Here is a 20429-nt window from a genome sequence, read left to right as displayed (position 1 = left end):
TTTAACATTTTAAAATATAATGTTGATTAGAAATAATGGTATAATTAGCCAGTGAAATTATAACTTGCAAGTCAGGAAAAAGAAGTACAGAACAGTTCAGTGTTTCCAAGGTGAGACTGTACTGGCTTTTTAACCAAAATAGGCATTGGGTAAATTAAGATATTCTTTAAGAACAGGAATAAAATCTCAGGATATTTCAAACTTCTTGGAATAGGCAACCATCTGCCTAAATATTAATATTACTTCCTTGTCCTATCAAAATGTGTGTTTAGAATAGAGACCATTCATGATCACAGAATTACTGACCAGTTTGAGTTGGAAGGGACATTTAATGCTCATCTGGTCCCCTCCCCTGCAATGAGCAGATATATCCTCAACTACATCCTCAATCTGACCTTGAATGTTTTCAGGGATGGTGCATCCTCTGCCTGGGATGGTTGCAGGAAATTCCTGACAGATATATATTGTAGATATAGGCACTCTTATAGGAGTTTCTTAGGGAAAAAAGTTACCCATTCTTTGGTCCCAGGTGCAACTTGAAAGAGAAACACAACTCCATCCAGTCAGGTGTCTTTAAGATCGCTTGGCACCCTGGGAGGGTTTTTCAGGTTTGCTCTTTACTACTTCTGAACCTCAATTCAGATCCCATTTTGTGAGGCAATCCTATTTTTAGATTAGCCCTTACATTTTAGAAGTAGCTAAGATTTCAGAGATACTACATAACATCTTTTAGAGAAAATCCAAACTTATTGAATCAAACAAAACAAAGTCAATTCCAAACAGAAAAACATGGCAAAAAGTATTGAAAACACAACTGGGTAAACCTGATCTGATGCATCTTAAAGATGATCTTTTTTGGCTTTTGGATAATTAAACAGATATCAGATTACAATACAAAATACCCTTAAAAACAGGAACAAACGTTCTCTCAGTGTAGTTGCTGCTTGCTCAGTAGGTCTGGGCATCTTTTTTTAAATGATAAACAACATAAATATTAAAAAGGTAGACTGGCTGTAAATGTAACATACAAGTAAAAAAACCCTATAAATGCAAAGTGTTTTAAAAATAATTCCTTTAACAGAAAAAAATCTGTAAAAAAAATATCCAGGAAGTAAAATATTATATTGCAACCTACCAGTGAAATGGAACATTCAGCATTCACTAACACTTCCACATCTTCCTTGCAAAACATATACTTCAGTAGGGAAAGCACTGAAGAATGAACTTAGGTATAATATGAAAACATAGTTTGATTTTATTTTCAGAGCTCAGAGAGTTAGAGGTAGCACTGTATTACACTCAGAGTTAATGATCAGACTGGGAGCCATTTGCAATAAGTGCATAGCATCAGTTTAGTACAAAACCAAACTCCAAATCAAAATGAAGGCTTTCAAGGCTTTGTATCTTATAATTGTTTGTTGCTACCACTTTGATCTCCCAGACAAGTTGAATCAAACTTATTTGGAATAATTCAATGCAGTTATTTTATAAGTGTGTTTAGCATCTGTTGTACAAAAAAGGAGGACTAGATTTGACTGGCCAACTTCATTGGCAAAGGCATATAGTAAACCCCACTTGTCACCCATAGCACAGGTTCCTCTGTCTGGGATCCAAGGCCAAGTTTGATGAAAAAAGGAAAAGAAAGAAAGAAAGAAAGACAAAAGAAAGAGACTAATTAAAATTCCTGGTAAAATAAAAATATTAAAAACCTGAAAATTTTGAAAACTGAAAATACAGACAGAAAGGTATTCAAAAAACAGTTGTTTTCTATAGAATATAAAATATTTTTGAAGCGGTTTTGATCTTTACTTAGCCATTCAGACTAGCAAAAGGAAAACCATATTGTTAACATAGACATGCTGTGGACTCTGCCATAAATTGTCTCATTTCACTGGTATCAGAGCAGTACTGTAAGGTCTCAGGTGTGAAGCCCTCAGGCTGTACAGTACAGAAAAAATCTACCTGCTGCTGAAGTAAAATCAGCACTGTTTGTTTGATGACAAAGGCCATGTGATCCTTGAATATTATCTTTGTCAGTAGGAAATTACAGTTCTCTGCAGGATCTTAGATTAATAAGAACCTATCTCTTCAAGTGACATTTTAATAATCTCTATTTCAACTTCCCTGGCTCTCTGGAAAAATACCTCAAGATGTTAATACTGTGAACAAAGACATTTGCAGATAGATTACGTCTTTGCATTTCTAGCACAAAATGTATGTATTGTTAAATATTTGTCAGTCAGTGGCTTTGCTGAAAGCAAATCACTGCAGATTGGAAATCCAGATTATTTCATCACCCTCTCCCCTGCTTCAAAAATTTTTTGAAAAACTACTGCTGATCCACAGAGATTTCTGAAGCCAAGGACAGATGAAAGCTTGGTATGGAACAGTGGCTCTGTGACTCCATGGTTTAGCAAAGAGGGTAAAGTTGTGTCACAGCACCTCCCTGGCAGTCAGAAGTCTGTACTGAGAAAGGCTGGAGGCAGCTGGCAGGGAAAACAGGAGAGTGTTGGGATCCAGCCAGGGCTGCACATTCCACCTGAACAAGCTGGTAGTGCTCAGGTGGCTGGCACTCACTGCACTCTGTGCTGCTGGAAGCGTGCAGCCTCTGTGCTGGCCAGCTGTTGTAAAAGTGCCTTTGATTTATGGCTTCAGCCTGTGTGATCCTTGGCTACAGTGGGATTTGTGCTGAACCTCACAGGCCAGCTAAATGTGGGGCTGTCAGAATCTCTAACCCTTCTGCTGGTCATTTTCCTTATTGTCTTGGAGGGAAGGTAATTTACCTGAAGATTTCTCCATGTGGATATGACTTCACACATGGAAACCGTGAGGCCAAGATGCCCTAAGACAAACACAGCAGAATGTCATGGGTGGGCAGTGATGCTTGGCTGTTCTCTGGACACTGTGACTAAGTCACACACAGAACTTCTGTTAACACTAATTCCCACGCATTTGGAGCACAGACAGGTTAGGCTCCTGTGCTGGCACTTCTCAGATTGCACCATAATCAAGAGAAACCAGCCTGAAAATGTGTGCAGTAAAGCCAGTTCACACAAAGAGCCATATAACTGCAGCATTTTGAGCCCTACAGGAAATAATATACAGCATCACAAAGGCAAAAACCACACATACCACACAGCAAGGACATCAGGACTGATTGCACTGATAAAGTTTCTTGAACATCTGGTAATTAGTCTTAGTTTGGAAGGACTGTAAAATGTTGGCTTATATAACCTATTCCATTTCCCTCTAGTAAGTATGTATATGCCAAGAGACCTTTGTTTCTATGGCTCCTCAGTTGCTTTTAATGAAGTTAAAGAGAAAAACCTACGTAGTGCTGCACATCCCACTTAGAAAAAAGTCAAAATGTCAAGAAGTTACATTCTGCTGAGAGATGCCACAGAAAAAGTTTTAGCTGTAAGCAGGGCAGAATCAAAAAATGAATTCATTGATGGAAACGAACTATGATTCTGCATTTCAGAGTTTGGAATTTATTTGATGACTGCTTATACATTCCTACCAGGCTGGCATATTAAGTGCCAATCAACCAAATACCTGTGGTGTTGAAATACTCTTTGCTTCAATAGCTATTGAAGCCACCATATAGAATGGAAATAATTGGTTGCCTAATAAATCTCATCACTTTCTTGGGGCTAGAAGTGCAGAATCTGCTCCCTGGTGTCTCATTCTCTTTTCATCAAAGTAACAGTACCTCTATTGCTCAGGGTTGAGCATTCCAAATACTTTGGTATTTATTCTGATTGTAATGTGTGTTATCAGTGCATTTCTACCTGGTGACTTTGTTATTAGAATTTTACAGTAGCTCTTGGATCAGGGTTACTTTAAGCATATATTGGTTGTAGCACTCATTGAAGCTTCTCAGATTAACAGTACTGATGTGAACACACAGCCTCATGCAAGAATGCTGCTAGTAAAAGCAATACATGGGGTAACACTTACAAAAATAGTGTTTACCCAGTGTTACTTCTGAGCAACAAAACTCCCCTAAGAGACTTGCAGACATCATACCCACATTAGTAGTTGTGTCATGCACTATCACATCACAATGTGCCAGGTCTAGGCAAAACTTTTGAAAAAGTCAGTATTTTATTTCAGCTTCATAAATATAAATCCAGTCCAGAAAAGGATATCTTAGCAAGCAGGCTAGTATAAAATTAATAACAAATTTTTTTATATCCCTTTCTGTGACATCAGCTGTTCTAAAATGACTAAGCTGAGTAACAGCCAGTTGGGATAACTTAGTTGTTATTTTGGTTGATAAACTCCTGTAGCAGAGCTCTGAATTGAGGCAGAGACCAGGCAAGCTCTAGGTTTTTTAATAATAATTTAAAACAATTATTCTCAACAAAACTCTTCTTATGTATTTTACAAGGATGAACTATTTTGGAATTATTATATAATTCTTTTAGAGAGAAGGAAAATATGAGCACTATAAATATGCCCTCTTATTTATAAACAGTCATCTCATTTACTCATTTATTCATTTATAAGGAGTATTTCAAGCTATTATAGAAGCATGATTTAAATCACAATTGTCTTTAAAATGATGAGTCATTTGAGTTTCAGCTAAGGCAGCTCAGTTTGTACAGCTGCCAGCTGTGGTATATGAGGTGGGATACACACACAAGCCACCCTTTCCTCAAGAGAATTTTTCAGGAATAGTTTCTAAGTGCTCTCCTCACATTTCACATTAGCACAGGTGCAAGAAGAGTAATTCAAATTAGGTCAGGTTCTCTGAGAATTGCCAGATAAGGCACTCTAGAGAGGAGATCAGATTTTTCTGGTTTGATTGTTGAGGTGCTCTGGGCTCCTATCGAGTATTAACACTGCCATAAGATGAAGCTGTTTTTTTGCAGCTCACTAAATTTGCTAAGATTATTGTTCAGCAGAGGACTTAGAGCACTGACAGCTATTGCATGGCCCTTTTTGCACAGTAACCTGAACTCCTGGTTGGAGTACTGAGCGTACATCTCTTCCCTATGTGGATACAACTCTCCTGTACTGCTGTAGCTGGTGGAAATTTGAAATCTGTGGAAGTGAAGTAGCAGTGCCCTGAGCTGGGCACTCCAGGCAAAGCCACTGCTCTTGTCCTGAGACTCTTGCTCTTCAAGATTTTGCAGCAGCCACTGTTTAAAATAATCAAACCTTTTAAAGAAGATCTGCTGAGGTAGCCAATATTATTTCTTTACAAAATGTAAGAGACCTGAAACACCCTAAGCTTCTGAACCTCTACAAGATCTTGGGTAGAAAACAACTTCACAGGTTAGTACCCCTAGTAACCTGTTTTCCACAGCAGCTTCCAAATTTTCTCTTCCATTATGTTAAAATCTGATCTTGCTAGGAATTCCTAAATGAGAAGTAAAAATGCATTTAAAAGACAGAAATGCTATAAAATGAGAAGAGGTAGATATTGCTTCAACAGTTTTGGAAGGTTTCAAGCCTTTTGGTCCTGGCACACTGCAAAAAAACCAAAACCAAATGTAAATATTTACAGCAAAGCCTAGTTTTTTGATGTCCAAAAATTTTAAGCATGACAGCCAAATGTCTTGTCAACCCACCATGAGAGCCCAAAATGGAACAGCCCTTCTTTGTTGTAATATCCAGTGCATAATAATGGAGTAAATTTTCCTGCCAGAAAAATACCTATTCATTTTCATTTCTGCTATCTTGGATCTGGCACACACCATAAACAAGGGATTAGTATGAGGTATGCATTCATAAAAATGCATTTACCATCACTTTCATTACCTCTAGATTTTCTTCTGACCATAAATGCAAACATGCAATATACAGGTAGTAACACCACTAAAAGTGTTGTTATTTTCAAATGATTTATGATATGAAATGTTATTTTCTGTGACTTTAGGAGCAATATATATCTGAAAAAATTATAATATTTAGAAAATAAATTCAAGTTTCTCTAGAGCAGCCATATCATCAACTTCTATTTTATTGTTTACAACTAAAAGATGTCAAGAAACAATATCTAAAAAATTCCATGGTTTGCAAACCAATGAGCTTATTTTGTTTTAAACCCACTAACTTGTGCCATGAGAAAGATAGGAATTACACTTCTTAAGGAAATGCATTTTAAGGACTTCACAATAAACATTTATATGGGATTAAATGCTATTGAAACATAGCATTTCTCGGGTGAATAGAAGTAATTCACAATTCCATAGCTGTTTACAGCACAAAAGATTGCCTTTCATTGTACCACAGCAAAGAATGAGTCTTAAGGCAAATAAAAGCTTTCCCTGGAGGAACCAAATTTTGAACATTTTGGAAAAAAGTCAATAGGAACAAATGCTGCTGCAACAAGCCTGCTGAATACCCTCTGTTCTATCTTGTAGCACCTTTGTGAATGCCAGCTAGTTGTAATTTACTGAAAAAAAACCTTTAAGAAAGTGTGTGATCAAAGTAGCAAAAGTAAGTGAAACAGCACAGAAGAATGTATTTGTGAACTTCCAAAGATTTGATTTTCATTTTCCACAGAGGAAGCATTTTGTAAGTTTCTACATTTGCAACTATAAATACTGATAATTTTTTGATAGCAAAAAATAAGCAATTGAGATTCAGGGTGAACTGCTTCCTACAGTGATTCTTTAAGGGGCTCTGAAAACTGTTTTAAACTAAGGATTTGTGATTTATATTGTTTTTATTTAAATAAATGCATTGAAATCACCTTTGAAATATATTCAGTTTTTTATTGTAGTTCACCCACATTTACCTTTCATTTCTTTCTGGTTTCTTCTAAGGAAATCTTGGAAGTATAAGGGGCTATTGCTTCAACTGAGGACACATTCACTCAGAAAAAGAGACATCTTACAAACTTGGCATTTTAAATCCTGTGCTCCAGACTTATGAACAGCTTTGTAAAGACAAGAAGTTCTACCCAAATAGAAAACTTTATCTGATGGGCACATTTTGGCATCAACAAAAGCATGGAAAGTACAGTCAGATCTGTGCAGTGCAGGAAGCTGAAGGAATTTATTGATAGCAAGTAAACTGTAACATATGAATACAAAACATCATTCTTTGAATTTCAGATTTTCAAACAAGCTCATTGATGAGACAGTGTTTGGGTACTTCACATACTGACATAGCTTTGGCAGAAATAAAGACAGTAGTAAGTAGAGTTTGAACTTTTTCTTTTTATTTTTAAAAAATGCTTAATTGTTCAAACTTTTAACGTATAAATCTGTAACTCTAGTGGGTTTGTACAGCATAAGTTGTACTAATGTGCAGGGATGTGGACTGGCTGGGAGTGTTAGGATAAAATGAAATAACTGTGCAATATTTGTCTCATCTCATTCTTTTCCCATCTCTAGCAGTAGCAGTAGTTTGACAGAGAATATTGTGCACTATTGGAACTCTCTAAGGCTGGATGGAAAGGACAAAGTCAGGGTTAAGTTGCTATATATGAATAACTTTAGAGTTACATAAACTTGTTAAATAACTCCATTTGGTTCATAAGCTCCCCAAATTCAGCTTCTGTTACAGTCTGAGCAATTCAGAATGTTATCTCTCAAGGATTCAAGACCTAGAAATTAAGAATTTTCTAGGGGCCAGCCAAGACATGCTTCAAAATTGCCTAATTTGTGAACTATCCTCTGACCAAAAGTAGGATCACTGCCTTTCCAGAGATGGTTGAGGGAAAAACACAGCTCCCTATTCTTAGGCAAGATATGTAATGTGTGAAGAACGTTGCTGGGGATATTGCCTTGTTGGTTTTATCAGGAGGAGCTTGAGATCCCTGTTTCCTACTCCCCAAAGGACTGTGCTTACATCACACTTACTGGCAGCTCTGAGGCATGACATTCATCTATTCTCTTTAGAACTCCATAGGAATTATTTTAAGGTGGTAGGTAGAAGAAAAAGAAGAGAAGGGATGTGATCTGCAGGTGGTAAAGAACTGGGGGTTGTGCTGCCCTTGAGATGGGCTGGAGAAATTGGCAAACAGGAATCTCATCAAGTTCAAAAACTCAAAATGCCAAGTCCTGTCCCTGGGGAGGAATAACCCCATGCACCAGTACAGGCTGGGATCAAGCTGGAAATCAGCTTTGCAAAGGAGACTTTTTCCCTTTTGTGCTGTAAGGACACACTGCTGGCTCATGTCCAGCTTGTCCATCAGCACTGCCAGCATTGCCTCTCTGCTCAGCCCTGATGAGACATACCTGGAGTGCTGGGCCCAGTGCTGAACTTCCCAGGACTAGAAACACATGGAAATACAAGGCCAGCAAAGTTTTACAAAGATGCTTAAGGGCTTGGATACTGAAGTTAAGCTGTTGCTGTGCAGAAGATGGAGGCAGACTCTTCTCAGTGGTATTTAGGGACAGGACAAGAAGTGAAGTGAAACAGGGTGACTGAGTGCTGGCACAGGTTCCCCAGAGAGTTTGTGCAGTCTCCATCCTTGGAGATTCTCAACACTTAGCTGGACATGACTGTGGGAAACCTTGCCTAGCTGAACCTGCTCTGAGCTAGGGTGGTTGGACTAGAGAATCTCCAGAGGTGTTTGCCCACCTCAGCTCTTCTTTGGCTGTTACTCTTCAGCCTGGTGACCAATTTATCACTTGGGGATTCTAGCCTCTGCTCCAAGGAACAGTAGGCCCTGGAGAAAATGCACAAGCAGTCTCTGGAAATGGGACTAACTAGTTTTGGATTAGCTTTTGAGTATTCTGATCTGCAATTACATTTTATAAAAGCTGGCAGAATAGTCTCCTTCAACCAATCTCTAACAGAGGAGTGATCAGATGCAGATCTTTGATAGAAAATGTATGCACTATCTAGAGAGGATTACATCCAATTCTTCATATCCAGACAGGATTATCCCTGCAATCTCAAAGGTCTCTAAACTCTAGAGAAAAAGGTAGGATTAATATATTTTGCTACCTTTTGCATTAGCCATACCTGGAAACAGGTGGTTTCTGTGCAGATATTTGGGGCTTTTCATTGACAATTCTTTTCTGTCCTACTGCTCTTGTGCTACCTTACAAAGCCTTGTGCAAAGATAAGACCATAGAGATAAGGAAGTTTCTTTTGCTGTATCTAACTACAAATTGACAAACTTACCAAGCCCTAGGGGTTACTTGAAGCACCCAAAGATGCTGCTTAAAACTGGCTGGAAATTTCCATGTTTTGAGCTTTCTGTTGAACTCTAGTAGAAATTCTTACAATTTCCTGACCATTCTGCAGAATTCAGATGATGAGATAATGTGAGAGACAAGACATGGAAAAAAACTCATTTTTGAAGGAACTTTATTCTTTATTTGATTTTCTCTGAGAGAGCTTGATTGAGTATTCTCTCATTTAGGTAGGCACTGTATATGGAGCACTGTATAAATAGAATGAAAATAGTAGATGTAGCCAACAGGGAGAGTTAAAGACAAGCAGGCTAGTGCCAAAACTGTTACATTACTATTGATTATTACCTGGCATCACAGACATATCAAACACTGCTTCTTCCTTGTAACTGCATGGGAAGTTGCTTTGTCTTATTTGTCTTACATTCATAGACCTCAAAACCCAAGGACCCATTCACACTGTAGGGTGCAGTACCAAGTCATTTAGAAGTTTACTTTCAATCCTTTTTTAGTTAGGTTTTTTTTTTTTTTCCCTTGGAGCAGATTAATTATGGTAGAAGTATTTGTAGCAGCCTATCTGTCACCAGGAAATAATAACACAAGGCAGCTAGAACTGTGGTGGTAGACTTACTGGAAGGGTATTACATGTACTGGTTAAACTTAACAAATTGAATTTGCTTTTATTTTCTTAAAAATCAATTTCACAATTGATTAGCTAATGAAGTGTCCTTGTGGTGACTGAAGGATGTAAACCAGATATAGGGTTTTTGAGTTGGTCTGTAGTAGAGATGTTTATATCTCACATTTTAAATAGACATACAGGATAAATGAACATGCAATGTGTTTTTCATCAAACATACTGCCTAGGAACTTTCAGTACTTGAGAAACAGTGCTGGTTGCCAGCTGTATTTCAGATGATCTCCTTATCATGTAGATCTCAGTAACAGAGGCACTGTGCAGACTTAGGAGTTCTGTTATGAAGAATCCAAAAGCCTGTGTTGTCCTTTGTTTTAAAAGAGAATGAAGCAGAAATTACTGCATTTAGTAAAATTTTGCCAATATAAATCAAAAAACCTGAGAATTCAGAAGAGGTTTACTCCTTACAGGCTGCAAAGTCCCACTGATTTTAAGAGCATTAGAGAGCAAAGTCTTGAGTCTGACATCTGATGCTGTTTTGTAACGATGAATATCCTGAATATGAATGTCTCTTCTGCCAAAACTTTGTGTGTCTTACCATGTGAACCACCAATTTCTCTGTGGAACAAGCTTGGCAATTCTTTGTAAAAGGCGGCTATTTCTGAAATAAGTAGCAAAGGACAAAAGTGCAGAAGACAGGAAAGGGCCTTTTTGCTATTCAAATAGCCATTCTTAATGCACAAAAATGTAATTCATGAGAAATCCAGGGGCCTGAAGGTTTATTCTTAATGTCTGAGATACCCTTTGTGTTGTGAATTCTGAAGTGAAAAGTATGGAATATTTCTTACTTGAAATCAATAACGAGATACTCAAAAGCAATTCTCTTTATTGCTGTAGTTTAAATTCATACCAGAATTATTAACTGCAAGAGTGTATTGCAAGAACATATCTACTTCAAGTCACCAGAAATTTTCAGGTTTTTATTGCCTAAATCCAATAATTATCCATTATTAGAAACTGTTTTTCTGTGTCTTCATCTGTAATACTAGTAGGCTGTAGAAATGAAAGTGGTAAGCAATTGTTTTACTTAGTATTTTCAAAACATTAGGCACATGCCCAGGGTCAGCTAATATGTCTCAGCTGGGAAGCAACAGCTTTAAAAGAGTGGCTGCAGATGTGCAGAAGACCTGATCACTTGCAGACCTGATCACTGATGTAAACTGGTGAATACCAGTTGGTAAATACCACTGGTGTTGGTATTTACACCTTGACATTTAAATTTTTTGTTGGAGTTTCAGTTGTTTCTTTATTTTTTTTTTCTTTTAAAGCTGAAGTATACTTTCTAATAACAAAATATAACTAACAAGTTAAAAAACCTCAAACAACAAGCCAACCAACCAAAAAAAACCCAGTAGGAACCTCATGTTCTATTTATGCTTCCTCAGAATTCAAACTATCCTTTCTGAAGGCTCTCTTGCCCATGATCCAACACACACAATAGTAATGAAATATCTCTAAAAAATAAGATTTTCTCCATCAAAACTGAAACTTAACGCATAGCAGGAGATATATTAGTGGGAGAAAATAAGTGAGAGAAAGGAAAGGAAACAGAAAAAGCCACTTCACTCAAGTGAAATACATTTTAATTACTTCTAGAAAACACAGTTCCATGAGCAGGAACCTCAGTCAAGAATGAGGGTTAATTGTGTGCACTCCAACCTAAGAATTTTGATGGTGTATTAAAATATTACATGCTAGAAAGGAATTTACAAATAGTCATGTGCTTTCTTAGTCTAATAATGCCAGAAACATCAGATATTCAGCCTCTCTGTTGTCCAGACAAATGGCATATTCTTGCTAATTGCAAGTACAAAAAGCCTGTTTGAAAACTAGGTTTTATGATAGTAGGAAATGACAGAAAATGGACTATGCTCTTGTAAGCTTTTTCCCCCTCTCATTACTTGCAATGGAATTTACATCCTGTGCACAAAATTACACTGATTTGATCAACTATGAATATGTATTTTCCAACCTACAGGCCTATGAACATATAGATCATATTTTCAATGCCTGTCTCAAGTTTAAGACTTATTGAAAGTCATCTATTTTGTAATATGTGAACTATTTCCAGTGCTAAAACTTGACTTCTTAGCCACAATATTTTCCAGCAACATTTGAGAGAATTGTATGGGATTTGTGTTTGTTAATAAGAAGGTGCTGCAATGCAGAGAGAGTAATTTTTTATGTATTTGTTGGGTTTTTTGCCATTTACACCTGTACACCCTACACATCTATAAGAACTTTCTTTTGGAGAGTTCTTTGTTCTGGTTTTCCTGTTCTGTATCAGTTTTGCCCTGTTTTTCTCAAAGGAAAAAGGAAGATGCTTTGCATGTGTGCAGCATGGGGAATCACTGTGCAATTTACAGTGCTTTGCCACTTGTGTTCAGTTTTTTTCCATATCACAGAAGAGACCTTATTGTCCATTTTATCTTTTTCTCTGGGATCTTGTGCAGAAATATCATCAGTGATGTTCTGGAGTGTAACAGAATGATTTTAACATGCATGGGACTTCCCGTGTGGATAGTACCTGGGAAAAGAGTTGCATTCATGGCTATAGCCCAGTGTGCATGTTTTCTGAATGCTGCTGGGCATACTGAACCACCAGATGTATATTGCCCATTTACAACTTTCTAAACTTGCTGATAATTATAGCTACCTGCTCCTGAGTCACTGTCCCATGCTTATAGCTGGCATTAGGTTGTATACTGAAATTCAACACCCATCCCCTTCTGGATTGGGATGACAGTCAAAAAGTAGGTGTACTTGCTCCAGAGCTCATACTATGCCTTTGCACAGGAATATGTGGATGGCCTTTGAAGTCCTGAAACTAGGGCACTCTGCCAGTTGTTGGTGATAAAATCACCCAAGAGCACCAAGATAACACCAACACACTTCAGTGTGGAATCAAAAGATGACTTACTTGTGTTTGTGCAGTGTCTCTCCAAAAAGGAGATGTTTGAGCAGTGTCTCCCCAAAAATGAGATGCATTACTGGTACCACTGTGTACCAGCACCTCCTTCTGTGCCATTCTCAGGTAATTCTCCAACATTCTGTTTCCTTTTCTGAAGAAATAAACTGTGGCAACACAAAAACCTCCCCAAAACTATCCACATGGGTGATGGACAAGAACAGAAAACAGCCTATACCATATGGGTTATGGTATTTTCATAGCAGGTGGAAAGACAAGCAGTAGAAAGCCCTTGCCAGAAAAGCTAAAAAGAGTGTTCCTCAGGTGGTGTGCTGGTGGGTACACCAGCAATACAGGGACACCTGGGAGACTCTGAAACACTTGCCAGGCCTGAGCTACGGCTGCTGCTCACCTGCCCTGTACCCTGAGGAGGACAGCCTGGGCAGCCACCCAACAGAGCAGTGCAGGCATTGTCTGCTGCCCTCCCTGCAGCATGAGAGTGCACGGAGGACATTTGGTGACCAAGACTGGAATATGTCATAATAATTGATCAGTCTATTTCCCTATGCATGTCTCATTTCACATCTCTTGGATGGGTCAAATTAGGTCCTGGCCCCCGGGAAGACGAGGAGGGTTTCCCAGCCAGCTGCAGTGGAACAAAACGATGTCACATATAGACACTTCTATAGCACTGCGTTAGAGCTGGTCGGCACTATCGTGGGCCAGTATGTAAATGGTTGCTAAGCAGATTTAGGTTGCCAGGTAATCCTGTGCTTGATGCTCTCTGGAAGAGAGACCCTGGCAGAGAGAGGCTGCCCCGCCGCGCCCCGTTTGGGTGCCGTGCAGCGGCCGGGTGGAGATGGATCTCCCTGGGAGTCCCTGGGATCACCACGCTGCCCGCGGGCTCCTGCGGGTCGCTGCCCTGCGGGCGCCGCGCTCACGGAGCATCGGCCCCGCCGCTTTCGCAATAGTTTTCACTTCCAAAGCAGGCGGCGTGAACCAACGCGTCCTGCGGCGAGACGGCCGTAAACCCTTGGATCCTCCCGCTGCAAGCGCCCAAGTGCCACCCTGCGGCTGCCCCTCGGAGTGCCCCCTGCTCCGTGCCCTGTCCCCTGCCGGGAGCAGCACCAGCCCGGCCCCGGGACGCTGCTCCGCGCCGCCGGCCGGAGCCCCGCCGGGACCTCAGCGCGTCCGGGCGTCCGTGCAGGGGCTCCCGCAGCGCTCGGTGCTGTTATCAGGGACATAAAAGGAAAGAGGCACTTCTTACATTCCCCTACGTGACCCAGAGCAACAGCTCCATGTGTGGATTTCTTTGTTCTTTTGGGGAGAAGGGAATGTAGGTGGGTCTAGTAAAATAAATTGCAGGACTTTTTGTTTTGATTAAAGCCATTGTGCAACTTGTATTTTCTGTAGTTGCATTCCTACAGCTACACTCACAATAGAAGGCAGCTTTTTTTTTAAATGAGAGGAAGGCTTGACAAAAAGGTTACAGTAAAGAAAGAGAAGCTAAGAACATTGATAAGGTATCAGCCCTAATCCATACATCAGATAGATATAAACCTGTTTAAAACTGTAACAGTGATAATTTGCTTTCTCAAGTGCAATGGCAGGCAGGGTGATAGAAAAATGATTCAAGGGTAAATGCCAAAACTAACAATGTTTTCTTATAAGAAAAAGGTATTTTTCTGTCTCTGCAGAAAATGCCTCATTCATGTTTAAAGCATAAAATACAGTAAAGGAATATATGGCAGTATTTAAAACATGCAGATGAGCTTCAGAAACTTGAAGGCATTACTATAACTGACTGCAAAGAAGGAACTATTTATCTTAGGAGTCACTGGATAATGTGTAACATATACAGAAAAGAGAAGTACAAGGTCAGCTCTCAGAAGCTCTGGTAGTTTGGAATTGGAAGTATTCTTTATGAGGCTCTCTGCCATCTAACTTCCAAGAAAAAATACTGTAGCAAACAAATTCTTTCAACCCTTCCTTTTCTCTCTAGTTTTCTGTGAAGGAAAGCAAGATCATTTCATCTTAAGGGTGCCTGAAAACTAAGAATACATGAAAGGGAGAAACACTAAACAGTTTCTTCCAGAAAAATTCCTTTATCTATAGATTCATGTATTCAAAGTTTCAAAGGAATGTTATGATTATCTAGTTAGAACTGCCTGCCTGGCTGTAAAACCTCACCAAGTAATCTCTCCATCAAGCACACAACATCTGTTTGTGTAATTGCACACCTCTTACAGAGAAAACCAGTCCTGATTTACGGGCTGCAAGTGATGAAGTTCTGCAGTCCTTGTTCAGGATTTGACTCAATAAAAACATTGGCATAATATGCTCTCTGTTAGATTTGAAGCAGTAGAAAGATGTACCTGGCTTTAAAAACAGATCTGTTTCAAATCTCTATGAATAAACTCTACAGATTTAAAACAAACTAAAAGAGAATGCATCATAAGAACACTTGTGCTGTCTTCTCTTTTGCAAGGACACGAAAACATATTCTATTATTTTTCTTGGAATTTTTAGAGAACATTGACCAAAACAATTAAGTCGACAGGTGAATCTCCTTGGAAAAGAGATAATAAGAAACACTTATTTAGTTTTCTGTTTTAATGATCCGTAGGAGCAGTTTCCAGCCCACTGTCAGGCTAGAGGTCTTGATTTACATATGGTAATACTCCACCTTCAGTATCTTTTTAAAGACACTAATGTAAAGAGATTTACAGCAGAGGCACTAACCTTAAGTAGTGAGATAAATTCTCTCTAATTGCCACAGGAATTCAAACTTTCATATGCTGATGAGACTTCAGGGTTCAGGTTTGACACCAGGGTAAGATGGTCATAAAACTACTCACTTATTGACAAACACCACAAAAGCCAAAGAGCTCTGTTACAGAAATAAAGATTAACTGGAACAATGTTTCTGTGCCTGTGGTGGAAGCTGTATAAATACATTTGGTTGTTGAGTGTGATCAAGATGCCTGATAAGCATATATAGCCAAAAGATGGCATTTTCTTAATAGATGTAGATACAATATGTTCACAGAACATATCTGGATGGGAACCTATGCTCATATGCAACTTTAAAGTGCACACTGCCAGAAATTACTCATTCTCTTTCAGGCACATTAATAAATAGTAGACAAATATTTCAGTATACAATAACATTATTAAAATATTATCATATTGGTAATCTTGCTTTCCATGGAAGCAAACATTAGGCATACATAAGCATTCAAACTATGGTAACTCTTCTTTTTGAAATAATGAATGTTTCCAATATTCATTTGCACCATTTGATACAAGAATAGATTTTGCTTACATCCAGTGATGCCCTGCTATTGCTTGAATTGACTGTCACAGCTGAAGATCACGAAGTGACTTGGTGCCAATACAAACAGATGAAGTACTGAGAAACCACTTTTTAAAAATATTACCTTAATAAAATCAAGTACAAGCTCCAGGGAAAAAAGTAAAGTTTTAAAACAGAAGTATTAGACATAGCTTCTCAACTCACCTTTTAAAGTTACATCAACATAAAAAGCAATAGTAATATTTGTACACGTAGATAAAAGAAGCTAGGATTGTACTTCAGACCCTAAAAAGAGCTGAGTTCACTCCCTTGTGAGATAGAGACTTCCTGTGTTACCTTGGATAGATTGTTTGGGACAAGGTTTCTGAAGGCATGTAGATGTCTAAGTTTGTCTAGATTTGCATTGGGGTATTTGCTACAGCTTCTTGTAACTGGCAGGCAGTGAAAATGAATGCATATCTACTTTTAAAATGATCTCTGAGTTTGGTTTTCTTTTCTTGAGGGTTAGTCAGTGGTTGACTACTGGTTCACAAGCCCATGAGTGTGGGCTATCATAAACAGTGCCATTCAGTATTTTTTTAACTTGGTTTTTTGATAAGTTAGTATGGTGCCCATGAAACTTTTGAGAACTACACTCTACTGTCCTACAGTCTGCTGTAGGGCAGTAGGCTTTGTCCCCCTCTGAAATATGAGAATGATTGTACCTTCACTAGGAGCTATCAAATAAACACAGGACACACTCTGAGACAGTCATGTTGTGTCATAATGCAGAGATATTTCAGGACAGAGTTTAGACAAAGAAAAGAAAACTTCCAGTTGCTTCATAAAGAGCATAGGTCTGCTCTTTAACTTCCTCTCCCTAGTTCCACAGCTCATCAGAGGAGAAAGAAAAAACATAATTTTGTTCTCATACAAAAGTATAAATAATGTAGGGGAGAAGTCCTTGCACCAGAAATTGAGATCATGTAAAGAGCTGAAATCACACTGATGAGTGTGGCTCAATACCTCCTGGAAGCTGCTCAGAGCATCAGAATCAGGGCAGAATTTGTATATTTCTTTCAGACCTGGTTCTGCAAAACTAAATTAAAATAATCATCTCAACTTCTGCAGAATTAACTTGAAATCAAGAGGACTAATTACACAAAAATCACTCAGGATGGGAGGAGTTGCAGTGAGACTACATGCTCTCTGGACAATTGAAAAAAGCTCTTTCCACGATGCACATCACATTACTGTGATTAAGCTAATTGCTGACAGGAAGGCAAGTGTTTATTAAATGTGATGTCTCAGAAGCAACAAGAAATCCCTTCATTTGAGGAGCCTGGAAGGAACATCAGGGTAAAGCAATTTAAACACATTTTTTATAATGTTTCATAAGCAGTTGCTATAAGCAACCATCGGAGGTGAGACAATGCAAAAAGTGGTTAGGCCAGTGCTTGACTGTCACAGGTGCCATCACACATATGAGAAATTGTATTACAGTCCAAAAAGAGTGTTCCCAAATTTCTGTATCATAAACTTCAACATTTACACTTGTCATTTTTTCCTGCCACAGTGGTCCAGTAAGATGTAACTGATGAGAGTCTTTATGTGACAAAGTAGAAAGTGCAGACTTTATGAGATTGCTTCATGCCATTAAGCAGTTTTTTGCTACGCTTTTAAGATTTAAAGAAATAATTCTTTGTACTAAAAAGCAAAAAAAATCCATATTCAAAATATTCAACTATGGTTAGTCCACTTTAATTATTGCATATAAAAGTGTTTTCTTCTTTTCCTCAATCAGACTGGCAGAGATCACTTAGAGCATTCAACTAGAACAGTCTCAATAAAAACTAATCAAAAGCTCTTGTGAGTTTGAGCATGGGATCTGGTAAACTCAGTAACAAATATAACAGATTTCTAAACATTCATGTTTACAAAAAAATAATTACAAAAACCTGAACAATAAGTTAATGAAGTAAAATAGTTATCTACTGTTCAGATATAAAATCCCAGCAACTTAATTTACACATTACTATGGCAGACATAACAAAATTATGAATAATGCTATCCACTGTCATAAGTGGTACTTCGAGATTTCCAACAGAAAACTTATATTTTAATTTTCTGTTCAAATACAGCCAAAAGTAAGAGGCAAAGCCAGCCTAATAGTAATCCAAGGTTCTGTAGGAGAAACATCAACCAGGGTCGCCGTGTCTGAATATGAGTCATTTCAGGAAGCTAAAAAAAGAATGAGACAGCAGAATGAGAGCCAGATACATTCATCTGTGGGAAAAAAAAGTTATGGGAAAACAAGGCAAACTTCATTTTAAAAAAAGCAATTTTCAAAATGCTGAGCTTCTGACTATAGTTATGAATGTGTAGCATTTTCTGTACATTTTGACAAAGCTGATCTTGATAGCAAACTATTTAAATTAATCAAACTCTACCTACCTTGATTATTTTACTAGCACTGACAAGAATTATAAACAAGATTCTGAAATTTGTTAATGTCTCAATATTTTGTAGTAATTTTATACAGCTGTCTGCAAGGAAATGCTTATTTAGTAAAATTAGTGATTTCCTTTTGTGGAAATAAACTAGTTGGAGTATTTTTTGCTTCAGTACTATATATAGGGTCAATCATGCTTTTTCTGAAATAACTGGCAACACTCCTATTTACTTGGGCTTTAAGAAATGTACAAGTAGAAAACAAGAGTTTTAAAATATGCTTGAAAAAAACATGTTTAGTATTTTTCTCCATGAGTTTTAAATCATGTAATGGAGCAACGCTTGTTTATAATCATAATAAAAGCTACTTACATTGACCTTTCACTCTACACAGTGTATTTTACCAAAGGTTTAAACTAAATACGTGTCTAAACAGAGCTTGCAGAAATGATGCCTCAGGCTCAAATTCTCTTAATATTTCTGCTTTATTCAGGGGAAACACTGATGACTGCTAATACTGTCACATCAACTCTGGAAATAAATACAGAGCAAAAGTCTGGTGCTGACCTCTGTTTTGGTTGTGTGTTTTTTTCTGTGCTTGGATAAAACTACTGAGTTCCTGTGCACTTTGGAGGCTCTTTGCAGTAGCTGTAACAGCAGCAGCCACTGGGAGACAGTGGAGTGGTGCTGACCAAGGAGGTCACCAGGAGTGTTTGCTATGCTTGTCCTTCCCTCTGTCAGAGGGGGTCTCTGGGGCTGCTGCTTCTGCATTCTTTTTTCTCTCAAAGTTGGCCTGGGACCAAAACAAAATTGTGCTTAAAAATCTGCCTCCTATTTAAAGTTTTGCCTGAAAAAACTAGGGAAACCCAAATGCTCTGGATTTTCACTACAACAAAGCAGTGGTTTAAATTACAGTGGAGAAACCTATGTAGTCATATTTGATTAGTGTTTAAAGATAATAATAAACTTTTAATCTAAAGCAAGTGTAAACCCCTCAAAGTTCTGAACTGACAGTTTTAAGTGATCAGAGCACACAGAGCTTTTTGTGTATATAAGTAAAGACTGTTAATTAAGACCTAGCCTGAATCCAGGGTTCCACTCTAGATGTTTAGCCTTTCCTATTTATCCTTATAATCAGTCTACTTTTTCCTCTTCCCCAGTGCCTGAGTGAAAAGTTCTCCAAACAGGAAAATTTTCTCCTCCCACTGCAAAATTTAATTTTCATTGTTGTTAGTGACAATTTATTTATTGCTGTCAGTGACAATTTAGGAGCTGCACACATGCACAGTAGGTTCCTAAGAGAGTTTTCAAAAGGAATTCTTAGCAAGTAGTACCCTTTCCACGACCCATGCTCCCTCCATCTAACCTACGTGCATATAATCATCACACCAACCACTTCTATAGCCATACCTAGTGTGACATCCCTGCTTCTCTGCTAAAATAAATGGCTGCTGTCACAACATCAGCTATGGTTACCCAGTTGTCTCTGAACAAAAAAGTGTGTGGTAGAGCAGAGAGGATGTTTTTGTTTAGAAGCATAAACCTATTTAACTGGCAGATGCAAACCACTTCAGGAGTTAAGGGAACATAGCACCACATCCAAGCTGTTGGAAGCTATCACACTTGCTAATGCTGCAAGTCTGTCAGAGGCAAAAGAGGTACTGCTAATCAAGGGACTGCTCTGTTCTACTCCAGCTCACGTTATCATGAGTGCACAAAAGATAAGAAGAAATAGGAAGCAGCACGCTGAAAGAAGGCATGAGAGACTCTCAGGCATGTACTGGCTAAAAAAAGAGTTCTTACCAAGCTGGGCACATGTGGCATGGCTGCTGCACTGCAACAGTCCAGCAAATAATTTTAAAAACTACCCTCTTATCTTCAAAACTGAAAAGATTTTTAAAATTAATCAGAGTACACTCCAGTTTTGGATGATTTGTTGGTGAAAAATGATGGATATAAGTGATTTTATCTTTT

The 20429-nt window shown here is 38.3% G+C and overlaps 1 protein-coding gene across 1 annotated transcript in view; it reads right to left on the bottom strand.

The window, feature by feature from the left end:
- Positions 1-18116: 18116 nt before the first annotated feature.
- The window catches only part of SLC39A12 (solute carrier family 39 member 12), a gene marked incomplete at both ends in the record, with an annotated part of 31931 nt that continues 29618 nt past the window's right edge, over positions 18117-20429 (bottom strand). Inside the window, one exon of the mRNA XM_084203456.1 lies at positions 18117-18245. Coding sequence (XP_084059582.1) covers positions 18117-18245 — 129 coding nt within the window. The remainder of the gene's footprint in view (positions 18246-20429) is intronic.

This window comes from Fringilla coelebs, assembly GCF_963513975.1.
Source record: "Fringilla coelebs genome assembly, chromosome: 1".
NCBI classification, from domain to species: Eukaryota; Metazoa; Chordata; class Aves; order Passeriformes; family Fringillidae; genus Fringilla; species Fringilla coelebs.
This window is presented reverse-complemented; position numbering and strand designations above follow the sequence as displayed.